Source organism: Myotis nattereri (assembly GCF_964212035.1).
Source record: "Myotis nattereri genome assembly, chromosome: 16".
NCBI classification, from domain to species: domain Eukaryota; kingdom Metazoa; phylum Chordata; class Mammalia; order Chiroptera; family Vespertilionidae; genus Myotis; species Myotis nattereri.
The window spans coordinates 9,758,654-9,776,615 of record NC_138091.1 but is presented as its reverse complement, the minus strand read 5'-3'; the positions used below and the strand labels follow the sequence as shown (position 1 = coordinate 9,776,615).

Below are 17,962 nucleotides of genomic sequence, written 5' to 3'. Positions count from 1 at the left end.
CTTTTGTGTGCCTTACAAGGAAGAAACCTCCCATCTCCATCACGGAAGTCCCAGTTCAAGGCCCCACCCCAGGAAGCCCTCTAGACTGCAGGCCCTGGGCAATGACCTGAGTGGCTCTGTGCTTCTGCCTAAGCTCAGCCTCTGGGAGCTCTTTTCTGTGTGGGCCAGCCTGATCCCCACTCACCCACACCACCCAATCCACACGCACAGCTCTCTGACTCCCTCCCTTTTTTCTAGCAGAAGCCCTCAGACCTCTGCCCTCTGGCAGAAATCTCACAAGGCATGAGATCCAGGGTGTTGCCAGCTTCTCCAACTCACAGTCCCCATACTCCCCTTAAGGCTCGGATCCAAAGCCCATTCACTTTTTCTGCTGGTCTAGAGATCCACTTTCTGCTTCACAGTACGTGTAGATCAGCGATACTTTGAGGAAGAAGTCATATGGGCTGTACTGTGGATGCTACCTGGCTGTGCAGCCCAGTGTGACTGAAATCACTCCTGACTAGAAGGAAGCACTGGAGTGCAGTCCTGTGGTCAGGGCCTTTGCTGAATGAATGAGCCCAAACCAGCCCCATCTCAGAAGGCTGGGTGAGCCTGGGGTCCCCCTGCTCACCCCTGGGATTTCTGATCTGACTTCACCCAGGACAGAGACCCCTAATGGAATCTCCAACATCTTTATCAAAAGGGAAAATAGCTTAGCCTAAGTCCTGAGGAGAATCACAAATAAGGCACAAGTTTCTTTAAAAGAAGAGAAAATGGCCAATTGGAACAACCACAGCTCCACCAGCACAGCTCTCCAGAGTGCAGGCTTCCAGCGGGCCTTTTCCTGGGAGGAACCCCCCTCCCACCGCCCCAAGTCCCTACAATAACCCTATGAAGCAGGGCCTAGGCTCTCCCCATGTTCAGAGAAACAAACACTCAGGGACATGCAGGGATCTGGAGACTCACAGCAAGCAGGTGGCTGAGTGACCACTGTGCTGTGGAGGGGCAGGGCTCACCTGGTCCATGGTTGGTCCCACACACGTGGGTGCGACCCAAAAGTTCTGTATTAACACAGAACGGTGGGTGCAGACCAAGGTGGGGACGCTGCCCAGTAAGCTGGGCACCAAGTATTTGAACAGTTTTTCCATTAACTGTTCCTGGGAGGTCTGCACCTTACATGTCCATTTTAATTTTTAATTTTTTTTTTTTTTGTTTTTGCCCTGTGAAGGTCAAGCTTATTTGGAAGCCTGAGTGAGTGGTGTTGGGGACAACATGGAGGCCCAGGGGTGAGCTGAGAGGCTTCCATGTTGGGCTTAGGATGCCCCCACTGGGAGCTCAGCACTGTGTCTGGGCACAGGGTGGATCCAGCTCCCTGGGAAGCAGAGTCCTGGCTCCAGGAAGGGCAGGTGGAGAAGGTGAGGGCAGTTCTCTCTGGGTGGGTCAGGGTCCAGAAAAACAGACTTGCTCAAAGCTTTGAGGGTTTTTAGGGTTAAATTTTATAGACTCTAAATTAACTTTCTGTTTAGTACTTCAGTATATTTTCTCTATGGTACACTGTATGTCATTAAATATCGTAAAAATATAATAAAATTATAAACATATGTAAGAAGAATATTACACATTTAACACTGTGTCTAAATGGGGTTAGGAGGGTGCCCTCTCTGCTATCGCTGCTGACACGCGCTCTGGCCTGGGATCTAGCACCACAGGCCGCACAGTTGCTGGGGTGAGTTGCTCAAATGCTGCAGGTGGTTCTTCTGCCTCTTGAAGTTGAGTGAAAGCTGGGCCTGGATCCGGCTCTGGCTCTGGAGAGGCCACTAGGGTGGCGTTGCCCTTGAGGGTTTTCCTGGTGTTCTTCTGGAGCTGGTTCTGTCGATGCAAGAAGAGGACATGTTACCACCCCCACTCCCTTTTGTGTGCCTTCCAAAGGCACACTCACCCACACCACCCCCGGAGTCCTCCTTCTCCTCCTGTCTCGGCCTCAGTGGGCTCAGGTGCTCCCGCTGAGGCACTGGGCCTTGTTTGGCAGGTAGGAGACTGCAAGTTGAGCTCTATGGAAGCCAACAGCATCATCAGGCTGGGAAATTCTGAAGGTGCTGGTCCAGCCAGATGCTCAGGATGCAGGAGATGGCCCTGGGGAGAGAGATAGGTGAGCAGCAGAATGTGAGGCCTGCCTTTCCCTTCCACACGGCCCTCCCACAGCACCACTCAGAGAGCCTGGGGTCTTATGCCTGCTGCTCCTGCCCATCCAGAAGCCAGACCTTCTCCTTGTCCACCTTCAGTCTGGCAGTCCTGGCAGAGATGGGCCTGGTCACCCAGGAATGGTTGGCATGAAGCCCTCCTACCTGACAGCTCGGGATCAATGAGGGAACCACCTGTCCCCTTCTTCAGGGGAACCTGACATGCTCTCCCAGTGTCCCTGTTCCCTCCCATTAGGACTGAGAGGCCTGGTGTCCACCCAGTTCATGTCACTCATTGGCACTGAGCAGGTGCTTCAGGAATACTGACCAGTGAGCAAACAAACAAACCCCAGGGCCTTCCTATCACCTCAAACTTTGGCTCCTGCACCTACATGCTGCCTCATTCACTAGCTGTCCTGTGTGGTTCTTTGCCTCCCACTGAAACTCAACTCCCACAGGGTGGGGTACCCCAAGCTGCCACTGAGGAGGTTCTACCAGATTAGGGAGCAAGGTCCCGGGATAGGGGTGCAGACTGGGCTAGAATTAGGAGTGGAAGGCTATGAATTGTCAGAGGGGCTGTCTGTCCACTGACCTTCCCACTCACCCACACCACCCATATCCACTTGCACAGCTGTCTGACTCATGTCCTTTTTTCTAGGGAAGCCCTCCGACCTCTGCCTCTTGCAGAAATCCCACCATGAGTGGGATCCATGGTTTTGCCAACACCTTGAATTCACAGTCTCCATACTCCCCTCATGGATCGGATCCAAAACTGACTCACGTTTTCTGCTGAACAGAGGTTTACCATCCTCTTCACAATGCGCGAAGATGCAGCCATAGGGAGAGGAGGCCAGGAGGACGTCACATCAGGTGTTCTGTGGACACTATGAGCCTGTGCAGCCTAGTGGGACTGAATCGCTCCCTCCCAGAAGGAAGCTCTGGAGTGCAGGCTTGGGGTCTGCTCTGAACACTGGGTTATGGTCAGTGCCTAGAAACATTTCTGTACCAGGCAGGGCTTCTAATATACGTGCTGATTGAATGAGCCCAAACCAGCCCCATCTCAGATTGCTGGGTGAGCCTGGGCCCCACTGCTCACCCCTGGCATCTCTAATCTGGATTCACCTGGGACAGAGACCCCTAATAGTATCTCCAATCTCTTTGGAATATTAGAAAAGAGCTAAACCCAAGGCCCCAAAGAGAATCACAATTTGGCAGTGGCTTCTTCAACAGAAAGAGAAAATGACCAGTTGGTTCAATCACAGCCCCTGCAGCAGACGTCTCCACTGCCTAGGCTCCCAGAGAACACTTACCAGGGAGGAACCCAGCGAGTCCCTACAATAACCCTATGAGCCTGCTCCCTGCTTCTGGGAGGTTTCAGAGGAACAAACACTCAGAGAGTTGCAGTGACCTGAAGGCAAACAGCCAACAGGTGGCCTGGTGAGCATGTGCTCTGGAGGGGGAGGGGCTCACCTGGTAAATAATTGGTTCCACAGCTGCTGGGTGGTAACAAATGTTCTGTAGTAACAGGAACGAAGGTGGGTTCCCTCCTCAGGTAATCGACCACTTTGTCTAGCCAGTGTGCTAGGGCGATGCGCACCATACAGGTCTTTTCTCTTTCTGCCTGTGAGGCTGGAGTTCACTGGTAACCCTGAGTAGGTGGTGCTAGACCAGTTGGCTGTCGGGCAGCTGTTTCCCTAGGGCTGGGCTGACTGGACTCCAAGTTCTGCTCAGAATACTGCCCTCAGAGGCTAGCCCTTGACCTCTGGCTGCCAACCTCTGAGTCTGGGCACAGGTTGGAGCTGTCTCCCAGGGAAGCAGAGTCCTGGCTTCCTGGAAGGGCAGGTCTTCAAGGCCAGAACCCTTCTCACTGAGAATGTTGGGCATCCGGAGGCCAAAACACATCTTCCATGATGCTCTAGCTCAACACTGCCCTGCTGAGTCCCACCCGCCACAGCGTTCTGGTTACTGAACAGAGCATTGAGGAGCTCCCAGGGAGGAACAACCCCCTTAGGTTCCAGGCTGTGAGCACATTCTCTTTGCGTTCCCAGGGTCTATGTCTATAGTAAACTGAACTGTTCACAGAAAAGCAGCTGGGTCCTTCTGGTCTTGGCCAAGGCAGAGTGAAGGGCAGGGGAAGGGGCAGGGCTAGAAGGTGGGATTGTTGTGTCCGAAGATGCAGATGGGGAAGTGCTTGACGTGGGAGGACCACTGGGCTGACAACTGGAAAAACGCCACGTCATTCCACTCCACGCCATCGATGATGACCGGCAGCATGCTCTGCTGGTGCTTGGCCCTGCAAACCAGGCGACCAATGCCCTGGATGCACTGGCTTTGGGACTCCACATTCTCGTCCGTGGTTTTCTTGGGCGCCTTCTTTTTTCTCTCCTTGGTGACCACAGCCATGGACAAGGCAGGTGTTGCTGTGCCCTCACCACTGCGGGGCAGCCTGCTGACCTGGACAGACTGGAAGAAGCACTTGAGTGTGTTTTTGGTGGTAGGCAGCTGTTTCTTCTCTGTGACTCTCTTCGTATCTATTGGCTGGGCTGCTGTCCAGTAATCCACCTGCAGCTCCATCATGTGTGCATGGACACTCTGCCTGGTGGAGGACAGGCTCCCACTCATTGATGCGGGGGAGAGTGTGTTGGGTGAGGCCTTCCCGGTAGGGGACAGAAGCTCACCGGAGCAGGAGGTGACTACATCATCTGAGCCTCCTGACATGGCTGCAGATGGTTCCACTCTTCCAACCTTCACTGCCCCCACAAAGGGGATGAGCTGTGTGGACTTTTCATTGGGGCGCTGCTGCTTAGACATGAGAATGGCCTCAGCAATGGGCAGCAGGTAGACACAGTTGGCCCCTGCAACGTACTCAGAGATTCTCGACACAACGTCCTGTGTGTCCTGCAAGGTGTTCTCAGACTCCAGGTTGTTGAACATGTCCCGCCAGTACAGGTCCTGGAAGAAGTTGTTGTAGCGGCAGTCCATGGAGCCCAGGTAGCTGGCCAAGGGGTGGGGACCCAGCGGGATGACCAGGAAGCGCATGTAGTCTAGCCATTGGGGTGGCTGCTGGGACAGCTGCCTCACGAAGACCCGCAGCACAGCGTTGAAGTAGGGCTGTGCCCCTGCCACCGCCATCTTCACAGGCGTCAGGGCCTGGGAATCGCAGTTGCAGTATCTCTGCATGTGTGAGACGATGATGCTGAAGGCCTCCTGGACGTCATCTGTGGAGCAAGTGCACACCACGGGCAGCGAGTGCCCCTGCAGGATGTCGGAAAGTAACTGGCCCTGCCAGGCGCAGGTGTTGACCAGGATGATGTTCTCGGGCATCTTGTCCTGGCAAATGAGGATGTTGTGGAGCTGGTCACGGATGGGCTTCCTGGGGATCTGCCACTGGCTCTGTGGGTATGGGCTCTCGTTGTCCAGTCTGTTGACCCACTCATTCAGGGCTGTGCCGCAGCCCCGGTGGCCAGCCTGCTTCCTCTTGGACCTGCTGGAGGGCAGGACCAGAGACTTGGTGAAGCGCACTATGGATGGCAGCTTCTTGGTGAACCAATGCTGGGCGGAGGACCCTGCCTCCCGGTTGTCCTCCAGCTGTGCCAGCTGCTTCCCAGGGGTGCGAATTGTGTGGGCCATTGAGTCAGAGCTACTATCGCTTGACATGCTGTCAAAGTATCGCCTGAGTTTGGGCTTTGGGGTGCTGGGGACACTGATATCGTCCTCCGTGTCTAGGCTACTGTCACTAGAGCTCAGCACAATATCATACCGACAGTGCAGAGCCTTCTCCACTTTGGGGACATGCCTCACAAGGGCCTGTTCTGAGGATATGACCTTCTCTGACACTTGGGCCATGAGCATCGATGCCACGGCTTCCTGGTGGTAATGGTGTTGCCTGTTCATGCACCTCCTTCTTACTATGAGATTCCCTTGGTCCAAGTTATTCTCCTGGGACTGCCTGTGGACGGCATTGTGACTGGCCGGCTGCTCAAAGAAGCAGCTCTCAGATGTGCTGGCGAGGTGGTTATGCGAGGTTTGGGCCTTAGTGCTGGCCGGCATGGCAGTGGCCTCCTGATCGATAGGCTGGCGGGACAGGGAGGCCATTCGAATCTTAGTGGTGGGTGTGCTGTAGGCCACAAGTTGGGAGTCACTGTGGCTTGTCTGCTTGCCTCCCGGGGCCCTCGCGTTCTCAGGCGGGTGGGCCAGACTCAGAGGCTCCTTTTGGATCCTGGTGCTGTGGAGGCCCCGCATCTCCATCGGCAAGCTGGAGTCTGACAGGCCTTCCATGTATGGCCTGAGCTTGGGATTGGGGCTGCTGAGGACACTGTGATTGTCCTTCATGCCTGGGCCGCTAGACAGCACTTCAAAGTATGGCTGAAGCTTAGGTATGGTGGTGCTGAGGACGCTGCCATCGTCCTCAGTGTCTGTGCCACTGTCACTGGGGTTCGGCAGCATGTCATACAGGAGGTCCAGGTCCTCCTCCACCTCTGGGACATGTTCCCCATGGTCCTGCTCAGGGTCCAGGACCTCCTCCAAACCTTGGACTGTGCGCAGCCATAACAGGACTTTCTGGTGGTAGTTCTGTTGCGTGGTCAGGGTGCTCCTTGTGAATATGAGAGTCCCCTCATCACAGTCACCCTCCTCCTGGTCAGCGGTGTGGTAGCTGGCCTCCCGCTGCGAGAAGAAGCTCTCACACATGCACTCAGAGTAGTTGTCCGAGGACTCAGGCTCGGGACTGGCTTGCCTGGCGCTGTCCTCCTGGTCGATGGGCGGCATGGACAGAGAGATCTGGATGTTGTCCACCTTGCTGGTGGGTGTGCTGTGGGCCACAAATCCATTGTCCGTCTCACTTGGCTGCTTGCCTCCCAGGGCCCACGAATTCTCAGGCATGTGGGGCAGACTCAGAGGCTCTGTTTGGGACCTGTCACTGTGGCTGCCCCACATCTCCGTCTGCAAACTGGAGTCTGACAGGCCATCCAAGTATGGCCTGAGCTTGGGCCTGGGGGTGCTGAGGACTCTCTCATCATCCTCCAGGTATGGGTCACTTTTCCTGCGTTTCCCCATCATGTCAGACCGAAGGTCCCTCTCTGACACTTTGGACCTGTGAAACAGCGCCAGGACTTTCAGCTTCAGGTTTCCTCCTATTGACGGCCGCTGCTTCTTTGGCTCCCCCTTCTCCAAGGCATCCTTGTGCAGGTCCTGTCTGTGCTTTCCCCTGCCGCTGGCCTGCAGCTCATCCTGCCCCTCGTAGTTCCCTGCCGACTTGGCCTTAGGGCTGACCTGCATGGCACTGTCCTCGTGTTCGATGGGCTCACTGCACAGGGAGGAGATCCAGATCTCGGCCACCGCAGTGGAGGATTCCTTGATGCTGGGAAAGAGGCTCACCATCTGGCCACACCTGGGGTTTCGCTGCATGACGTCAGCCATGTGGATGACGCCAGAGGCCAGTGTCATGTAGCCCAGGACATTTCTATTCTTAGAGCACTTCCTCTGCTCCAGCATGATCAGGAACTTGTTACCTTCTCCCTTGAGGAAGTGGTTGTACTGCAGGGAGAAGGTGAGCGCCAGGTTGGTGTGCACTGGTCTACTGCGGGGCAGCACAATCTCTTGGGACCTCAGGATGCCCTTGGAGTCCCGCATCCTCACGGAAATTACCACGGAGTTGAGGTCCTTGGCCAGCTTCTTGAAGATCACTAGCTTCGTTATAGTGAGACTACACCACCTGGGCACGCAGCTGGGGCTGGAGCAGTCCACCTCCCAGGTGGCGAACAGGTTCTGGGGGACCAGTGTTTTGAGCACCGTGGACGTGCTGGCCAGGCCCACAGTTCGTGAGGAAGCTGCAGCTGCTGGCACCCTACCGAACCTTTTCCTACTCAGGGTTGGTGGTTTTTTCTCCTGTGGTGGGACAGAGGAGGGACATGATTGGTGCATGAAGTGGGGCATGAGTGAATCAAAGGAGAGTGTGGCCACACAAAAAGCGGCCACTCCCTAATCTGTGATTAGGTCAGGGAAGGCCTGGGTGATGGTCTTTTAACCTCAGAGACCTAAAGTTATCACAAAGATGCTTTGAAATTAAAACGTTTTAACTAAAAGCTGTTTACGGTGGGTCGCTGGGTCCTAGGTTGGAATCTTCTGCAAAAAAGGTCATTATTTACCTTAACTGAGACTGTCTACTGTCTTTTGGAATCTACAAGAACATAGCTTTGGAATGTCAAAGGAATTTTCCTTTTTTTTTGGATACTCTGTGCTCTGTGGAGACCACAAATCCCCTCATTGTTATTGAGTTCATTGTTGGCTGTTCTGTCCTATATCCCCCTATGGGAAAGAAGTATGTGTCTGTCATTTCACTTTTCATCCAATCTATCACCAATGGATTTCATGCAACTCACATACATCGCCACTTCTGACCGTAATATCTAAAATAAGGTGACAAGTGCCATTCTCCAGAGCATTATTTCAATCCATTGAGGTTTTGATTCAAGGCAAATGACCATTTGGCTCAGATAAAATCTCAACAATTGTTCACAGTTTTGAATGCTTCTGACATGGACATTTACTTGGCACAATACAGCAGGATCCCAGAAAATCTCACCCAGCACCACGCTGCAGACCTACACCCGGTGCTGGCATCCAGCAAAGGGTCCATTGACGCACCAGTTCCCTGCCTGCCGGTGAACCTGTGACACTTGTCTGTTGGATTCAGGACCTTCCCTTGCTTGTGTTGCTGACTTTATTGGAGCCTTATTTTGTAATACTCTTAGCGGAACAAAAGTTAACAGTTCATAGATCCCAGGCTATGGAGAGACAGGAGGGAAAATGGGACTGGTTTTTCCCCCTGGCTTTCTATAGGATTTGCCTTTTGAGAGTCTGGGCAAACACCTTAGCTGTTTAAGTGAGAGCTGATCTTGTTCAGCTCAGAAGATACAGGGGCACATCCTCCTTCCTGCATGAATCTCAGATGTTCTTAGACAACTGAGGATCTTTGCGGATGTGTCAGAGGTCATTCCTCATGACATGCAGGAGCCCCATAAGGAAATTCCCACACAACTGCAATTAAACTAACTGGCTCTTCAGGGGGAGCACTAATGAGGTTTAGTCCACCTCTGCTGGTAGCCCTTCTGGTTGTTGTAGTCAGCAAGGAGAGAAACTGAGGCACATAAGAAGGTTGAATGAGACTCTAGGGGAGTGAGCAACTTGCAGCTCAACCCATAAAGCAACAAACTTTAACCCACTACATAACACTCCTAGAAACTGTGCTGAGACTCTGAAGATAGCAAACAATAAAAACAACAGCAACAAGCACACCTATAATTAACATGGGAAGTTGTGCCTCCATGGCTGGGAACTCCCAGGCCCCAGCCCTCATTAATATTCCTGATAGGAAGCCTTGACTTGCAAGTGCTTTACAGAAGTGTAAATGTAGGAAGATTTAACTACAAAATATCAACTGAGAAATGGCCAATATACAGTTTTCTTTGGGTGCCTAAATTAATTTTTCACAGGCAAAATAAAACAAAAGAAACAAATAACTATAACAATGGCGGCCTGAAAATTGAACTGATTGAGTGCATAGGATGCACATCTTGATTTGGAAATTAGAAACTTCTCAGGAGAAGCACAGGGAAATTCTCTTTAAAAAATAAATGAACAAGAAATTTCAGAGATTACCTTCCAACTCTCCTGAAGCTAATACATGCTAACACCCCATCCTCCCCCTTCTATAGCACGTCCCCTATATCTTTTGCTCTCTGAGCTTCCTTGTCCAGATGTGTTCCTTCCCTTCCCTTCTTTCTTCCCCTTCTGTCCCCTCCACTGCCCCTCCCTACTGACTTAAGGGAAAATGAGATTAGGAATTCTGCCAACTCCCTTTGGAGAAAAGCTGCTCTCAGCCAGAGAGGAATCAGCAATCATCCTCCATTTTCTCTATGGCCCTGATTGGTTCACAGAGAAATTTAACTGATGGAACATGTAATCCTGGCTATTTTAACCTATTGCAATTAATATACTCCTGGTTTCTGGGAGCAAAAGCAAGAGAAGTACTAAATAAGGTTTATAGAAAACTCCTATAGAGAAGCCTCCACACTTTAGGGATATAGGAAACTGAAACAGGATTTAGAAAAAGGATACAAACAGAAACATGCCTAGGGCTGCTCCAAGCTTGTTTTTCCTTCCCAGTGATACTTTGGGAGAATTTTAAATGATCATTAAAAGGGAAGCCATTGCCCTAGCCAGTTTGGCTAAGGAGATAGAGTGTTGCCTGCAGACTGAAGGGTCCCAGGTTTGATTCTGGTCAAGAGCACATGCCCATGGGCTTGATCCCCATTAGGGGGCGTGCAGAAGGCAGCCAATTGGAGATTCTCTCTCATCATTGATGTTTCTATCTCTCTCACTTTCCCTTCCTCTCTGAAATCAATAAAAAAAATCTATTTTAAAAAAGGGGGAGGGGGAGAAGCCACTAAGTACCCTGTATATATTGAGGCTATTTTATTTGTTTTTAACCACAACCAATTAATTGCTTTCACCATCGGAATAAAGCTTTCCTACAAATGTCTGTTTTTTAATCAAAACCTGTTTCCTTCCAACTAGGGAATATTATGAGAATATATATGGTTTGCTTATCAAATCTTCCCCAATTCCCCTGTTTAGTGAGTGGGGTTTTTTTTTTTTTACTGTTTAATGAAATCAGTGATGCTGACATATGCTTTCTCCAGAATAGTAACATATATACTTAGAATAAATGAACCAGATACTGAACCAAAAGGGAAAGTAATGATTTTAAAGGAACCTTCCAGGAGGAAACTAAGCTTGAGACTGACCAAATGTTTGCTAATCATCTCTTCTTAAGTATTATCTTCCACAAGACCCTGAGAGATGGCTGAACAGGGTACCCACCCTACTCAGAATGGCCCCAAACAGCCCAGAGACATGCAGACATGCCTCTAACACTAGGCTTGCTCATATGTCTGCCTAAAGATGGGGGGCCAGCCCACAGTGAAGTGAGAATTCTCTTTTGGGGTACATATTCACCAAATGGGAGTAACTTGACCCTGAGTGCCTCAAACAAGAAGCCAATCTTCTTTTGTTACACCAATTACCTGGTTGCAATATAAAGTGGGTAACAGAGAGGCTTTGGCACCATTAACTTTAAGACTATCTTGTACCTGGGACCTGTGTTTCCATTCCCAGGGGAGACAGATGGCGGTTTCATATACCTGAAAGTCTTTATACCTCTCAGAGTTGTGAGCTTTCTGGAAACTAGAAAAATATTCCCAAATAGAAAGAAACCATCCAAAACTGGGTGAATGAATTTGTCAATCCCTTGCTAACATTTGGGGGGGCGGGGAGGGGCAACCCAGTTCCTGAGGTATTGAAAATGACTATCCTTGTTTTACAAATGAAGTTTTCAAGGTGCCATAGGTTTTGCTCCAGAAACAATTCAAAGCCCACAAAGTCCTTCTCCCTTCCCCAAACCTCCCCTATTCATTTTGGAGTCTTACAGGTAATTGGCTTCATGCAACCAAAGTCCCAGAACCCTTGAAGTGAAAATACCTGAGTTCACCAAGACGTCTTGTCTAGGCCATTTATAAAAATACAAATCCCTGGAAGATATGACTTATACCAATAGAAAAAACAATACCTTACCCACCTACACAAATCTCTTTAGCTTTTTCCACTATATCTTTCTAACTTAGTAAGTTTTAATGAAAGTTATTAAATATCTACACATTTTGAAATAACGTCAATACTGACAAATTGATTGCTTGACAAGTCTGAAGTTCACTGCTTTTGGGGTTTTTTAATTGCAGAAGGTCTGTACAATGGATTTGGAGCTGTTGATGTAATGTTTTTTGCTTTGCTGAAGGTGTGTTTTTTCAAAGTAAGAGTTTGATTAAAATATGTTCATCAACGTCAATCTAAGGAATGCTGTTTGTTCTCTTGTGTGCTTATGATTGGAAATTAATGCTCCTAACAGTTAAAAGTTCCAGTTAAGTTGGAAGAAATTATACAGTTATGACAATAGAAGGCTTGAGGTATAGAGAGTCATATTTGAAGGAAAAGGGCAGATGTAAGTTTGTCTAAGGATAGTTATTTCTGAATGGGTAAGAAGGTTTGTAAAAGGTGAGGAAAGGTTTGTAAAAGGGGGTATAGGCTATACAATTTTGTGAAAGTTTTATATAAAAATATTCTTTTATTTCTCTACCAAAAATATAATTCAAATTGTGTGTATAGTCTTTGTGTGATATGTGTTCATCTGTGTGTTATGTGTGGTGAATTGTCAGCCTCCATATGACATTACTAAGATATAATCTTTTATTGGCCTACAAAGATTAAATGCTTATGTAAATTAAGGAGAATTCTGTAGTCTGGACAAAATACTTAATATTACAATTGTTTGCAAGTATGATGAATATCTTTTAGAGTTAGGTACCCTAAGTCTGTGTTTGCTTTACATAGATTTACAAAAAGTCCATGGCATAATCTTTTGCACAAGTGTATTTGCAACCTTCCCAAAGTTTCTATTGTAAGACACTTTTAAAACAGGAGATGACTTTGAGTCAATTCCAATGGGCCCTGGAGTACCTCGAGGATTTATTCTCTCTCCTTATTAGAGAAACATTTTTAACTAATTTAGGACTACTTAATATGCTTGAAATTACCTGAGAAGCTTTAAAAAATTAAAAAATATAAATAACTGTGCTATTTGTGTACCCATATTTTTATTAAAATGGATGTTCTAAAGATTTCAACCTAGGAAGGAACGTAGAAAGATTCAAGAAAATTTCAAATAGGAAACACTCTGGTATAACAGTGGTCTTGGTGTCAGCGACACCAGGCCAGCCAAGAGGATGGTTCCCTGTGAGGGTGTCTGGCAGTTCGACTCAGGGTATTTGTGGCACAAACATTGGAAGTTTATGAATTATATCCAATTCTCAATATAAGAAGCCATGGACAATGTTTTAAAATCTTATATGCTATCTGTTCCTTTTATATTGAAATTATGTATTGAATCCAAATATATACATATACTTATATATTTTCATATCGTTCTCTGTAATTTTACAGTAATTGTTGTTATCCAAAAATTATTGCCTTGAAATGTTATATTTTACCAAAAAGGCAGTTTTTCATCAATTGCATTGCAATCAAAACTATAACCATACCACTTTGTTTTCTCGTTCATAGATATTGTTTTACTTTACTGCATTTTCAAATATGTTACATCTTTAGAAAAATTCATGAAAAGGACTCTTGACTTACTCTATTTTTTTATTCTTTTCATAGATTTTATTGATGAGAGAGAAACATCGATCAGCTGCCTCTGGCACAATCCCTACTGCAAATGTGCCTGCAACCAAGGTACATGCCCTTGACCTGAATTGAACCTGGGACCCCTGAATCCTCAGGTCTAAGCTCCACCCACTGAGCCAAACTGGTCAGGGCTTGACTTACTCTAAGTAACAGTTTTCTACGCAGGTCACATCTCTGAACTGAATGAAGAAGTATAGAACTCTAAGGAATGACTGAATTCACGAAAATACTAGCAAATAACCAGGATAAACAACAAAATGGGTAGGGAACTAAATGAAGAGAAGATGCTTATTATTGTTATGACTCTGTTTAAAATACTGCTGATTTTTAAATCATTTTGTTTTTCAAATATAAGGAAAACTAAAAGCAGAAATTCTGCATTACTATCCATGACTCACTAGGAAGGTTACAGGCAATGATACATTAGTGACATTCATTTCACAGTAATCCCAAGAGACAAAGACTTCAAGGACCAAAACTTACAACCTGGAGATTTTGTTTATTGAAACACATTAATTAAAGACTCTCTCCAATGTGTTAAAAAGGATGTTACCTTATTAGAGGTCTAAGCATAAATGACACTACCCTCCATCCACCAAGGAGACTGAAGACTTTTCAAGGATGAGAAACCACTGGGCGTGGGGGCTGACAGCTTTCCCAAGAAGTCAACAAGGCCTGGATGCTGACAGACTACTGCTGCTCAAACCTTCTTCTTCTATCTCCTAACTGTTATTGATTATATGTACACCAACTGATTTTTATATTTTTATTACACATCTTATTACTTATGAGGAGTTGAATTTCGATATCTGCTAAGTTTTCCCACCTACTAGACAAGTACATTCTAATGATCAGTACGGTAAGGAAACAGTAGAGAGTCTTAATTCTTCAGGTCAAACATAGCATAAGTACAAGGAACAGTGGATGAAGAAGGAAACATATAATTAGCTTAATAAACAATTATGAAAATACATGCAAAGGGTTTTTGGTTGGCTGGGATGCTTATTTTCCTTAGTCACTTTCTTGTCTAGTAGTCGACATTTTCTATTCCTAAGCAGTGTTCCTGCTTTAATGTTGTTGCTTTTGTCCCTGGTATGTAAATGTTATACTAGATGCAAAATACCAAAACTTAAGACAAGCAGCAAACGGACTCTGCTCATGTTAGCTCAAAATATAAAATTGATACAGAATATTTTTTAACAAGAACACATAGGATCTCATGGCCTCCCATGCACCTGCCTTTTTATTTTGATTAATAACAAAAATTCCACTTTGAATGCCATTTAAGGTTATAGTCTTACCTTATCCCGAATGGTCCATTGTTCAGGAAGACATAACACTAACACTCATCATCAATGCATAATTTGTATTGATTTTTGAATAAAAGGAGGATGTGTGAATGAAAAAGGGGCCCCATGCTGACCTGACTAGCTCAGGGAAGTCCTGCAAGGCAGCCTTGCAAACTCAGAGACCTTAAGTAACTACAAAGGATGGTCTGAAATTAAAACACTAACAGGAGCTCATGATGGGTCGTCAGATCCTTGTCTGGCATCTTCCCTGACAAAGGTCAATCTTTACCTTAACTGAGTGTGTGTACTGCCTTTTTGCCTCTATGATAACATATCATTGGATTTTCCTTATTTTGGACACCTCATGCTCAGGCACTGTTCTGTGCTCTGCGGAGATCAGAGATCCCTTCGTTGCTATTGAGTTCATTGTTGACTTGAAACTATCTTACATCCACCATTGTAAAAAAAATATGTGCCTATCATTTTATCCTTTATCCAATCACAGAAGTGTCTCCAATTTGCTTTCTCCTGTCTCCCTAATCTATCACCCATGGATTTCATGCAACCCACATAAGTCTGCACTTTTGCTTGTATTGTATAAAATAAGGTGCAAAATTGTCATTCTCAGGAGCATTCTCTCAACCCATTGAGATTTTTCTCGCTCACAATTGTTGACACTTGGGATCAAATAAACACACACAAATTTTTCAGAGCTCTGAAAGTTTTTCACATTAATAAGAGAAAAGGTTCTTGGCAGGAAAAGTAGAATTGCAGGTGAGGAATATGAAGCACATTAGTATCTTAGGCCATTCTCTTCGCAGAGGACAAACAGCACATGCTTGTATTAACAGTGTCACCCGTGCGATTTCTGACAGAACATCCCAATGTATGATGAGCACACAGAGGCTTTTCCTGGGGGGGAGGATTTGGATGTCAGGACATGTGGTATGTTTAGGGTGGCACCGTCGCCATGGCAATGGAAGGTTTTAAGTCCAGGTCCCACAGAAAAAAGACGTGGATCTCTGTGATAAGCAGTCGCGGTCCCCATACAATGTGCAGCCCTGGGAGGCCCCAGCTCCTGACATGGAGGAGACGAGGACCCAGATTCCTTTGGGAACTGGACACTAGGAGGGATCTCAGGGGAGCAGCAGGGTGCCTTCTGGAACCTGAGTCCTGTTGACTCCCTGGGGTCCTGGAGTTTGGGTCAATTGGGAACCTACACTCACCCTGCGGCGGTGCTTCAGGCTTGAGGATATCTCAGGTGTCTGTGCCGCCTGCAAGGGCGTGGAATTGAAGACCCCATCTGTCGGCTCCGGTCCCCTCTCCTGTGCAGAGCTCTATCAAGACAGTTTCCAGTCACCAGGGGAAAACCTCAGAGCCCTGTTTTGCTGCTTCTCTAAAACTTGGGGCTCTCCACTCCAGACACACAGAATGTGATCTGCTGAGACCTCTACTGGCAAGGAAAAGGCATGACAGCCTGAGGGCCTAGGACTCCCATTGGCATAGATAAGGGACCCCTCTAGAGCCCCATCTCCACCTGCCTGCCCTACCCTGGGGTGTGATCACAGCAGGACCTCGAGGTTATCCACTGCTCCAAACACTCCCGCGGTTCTCCCTGCAGGACCCCCTATCCACCACATGAAGAGGGGGGATGTGGGCTACACAGGGATGGCCCACAGAGGAGGCTGGCCTGGCATGAATGGGTCTGACCCAGGCCACCTTCACTTACCTGAGGGGATCTTCTTGAAAACGGCCAGAGATGTCGGGCACGAGTGGTGAACCGTCTACAGAGTCTGGAACAACGCTCCCTGCAGGGTCTCCGGGAACCAGAGCCCCCACAACTGGGAACACAACAAGAGAACATGTTGAACTGTCAACTGTCTCTTGCCAAGTGAGTGGCAGTTGGGCAGTTGCTAGAAAGTGGGTGCCTGGTTACGGGGGTTCCAAGTTCTATTAGGAAGTGACCTCACTTCCTGGAATTGCCTCCCTGATGACTCCCCTCACCTAATAACAGCTATAGATAGTCCTGTGGGCTGCTGACTGCTCACCTACCTTCTCCATGGAATACCAACATTATACACAGTGACACGAACACACCCTCTCCACAAGGTTTAGCTGCAGCCAGGGTACTAGGTTTGAGGAGACAGACCAGGGCTCAGACTCAACCCCTCATTCTTACCTCTTCTTGATCCTGCATAAGTCATTGTGCCTGTTAGATCCTGTCTCTTCTCTGCCTACACAATGGATTATTGCAGTGTGTGCTTCTTAGCGTTATTTACGCTCATGAAGGAAGTAGCTATAAAGTAGTAGGAGGAATGCCACAAGGCAAAAGTGCCTACAACCTCTTTTTCTTCCTATTGTCACCTCCTCGGTGTCTGATTTTCTTTTAATTCCACCCAGAGTCATTTGATTGTGTGTGTGTGTGTGTGTGTGTGTGTGTGTGTGTGTGTGTGTGAGAGAGAGAGAGAGAGAGAGAGAGAGAGAGAGAGAGAGAGAGAGAGACAGAGAGAGACAGAGAGAGAGAGAGAGATTGTGTGCGCGCACACACACATATGCTAGTGCTAGGTTGAATTGTGTTAACAAAGCCTGAATACAGTAGTTTGCAGAGGCAAGGATTAATTTCATAGCCATATGACTTCAATGATCCTGTGGAACTGAAAAGACTTCCTGATTTTTTGGATTATTCATCTTTTTTCTTATTGTAAGGATGAGAGTAAGAACTTACAAGGTCATATGTCAGAGTGGAAACCAGAAGTTGACATTTTATTTGACAATGGCTTGTGGGGGATATGACTTCCATTTCCCCCTTTCTAACAGCTCCAATTTCCATATCCAGGTGGTCTGGGGAGTTTGGGTCAAGGCCCCAGAGTGGAGTTATCAGCACAGCTCACTGACCTGGCCAGAGTGATGATGGTTGTAAGTGGACATGTGACTTCAGTGAGTTGAATAAAATTCTTTTTATTAGTCACAAGAAAAAAAGTTCCGTTTGCATATGTCTCATGGCCTTGTGAAAACATGGTTTTGGTCAATAATCATGTGAGAGGTGCAAATGAAAACCAAAACGAGGGCCCTGGCCGGTTTAGTCAGTGGATAGAGTGTTGGCCTGAGGAATGAAAAGTCGCGGCTTCGATTCCGGTCAAGGGCACATGCCCAGTTTTGGGAATTGATCCCCGATAGAGGCATGAAGGAGGCAGCTAATCAATGATTCTCTCA

The 17,962-nt window shown here is 47.6% G+C and overlaps 1 protein-coding gene across 1 annotated transcript; it reads right to left on the bottom strand.

Moving 5' to 3' along the window:
• Window positions 1–4,304: 4,304 nt before the first annotated feature.
• LOC308532627 (phosphofurin acidic cluster sorting protein 2-like) lies at window positions 4,305–16,823 on the bottom strand (the record flags this gene model as incomplete). The annotated part of the gene is made up of 7 exons (XM_081110141.1): window positions 4,305–4,544; window positions 4,905–5,111; window positions 5,463–5,643; window positions 5,749–6,969; window positions 7,072–7,863; window positions 16,479–16,590; window positions 16,802–16,823. The coding sequence occupies 7 exons, from the start codon at window positions 16,821–16,823 to the stop codon at window positions 4,305–4,307; spliced, it is 2,775 nt and encodes a 924-aa protein (XP_080966267.1).
• Window positions 16,824–17,962: the final 1,139 nt, after the last annotated feature.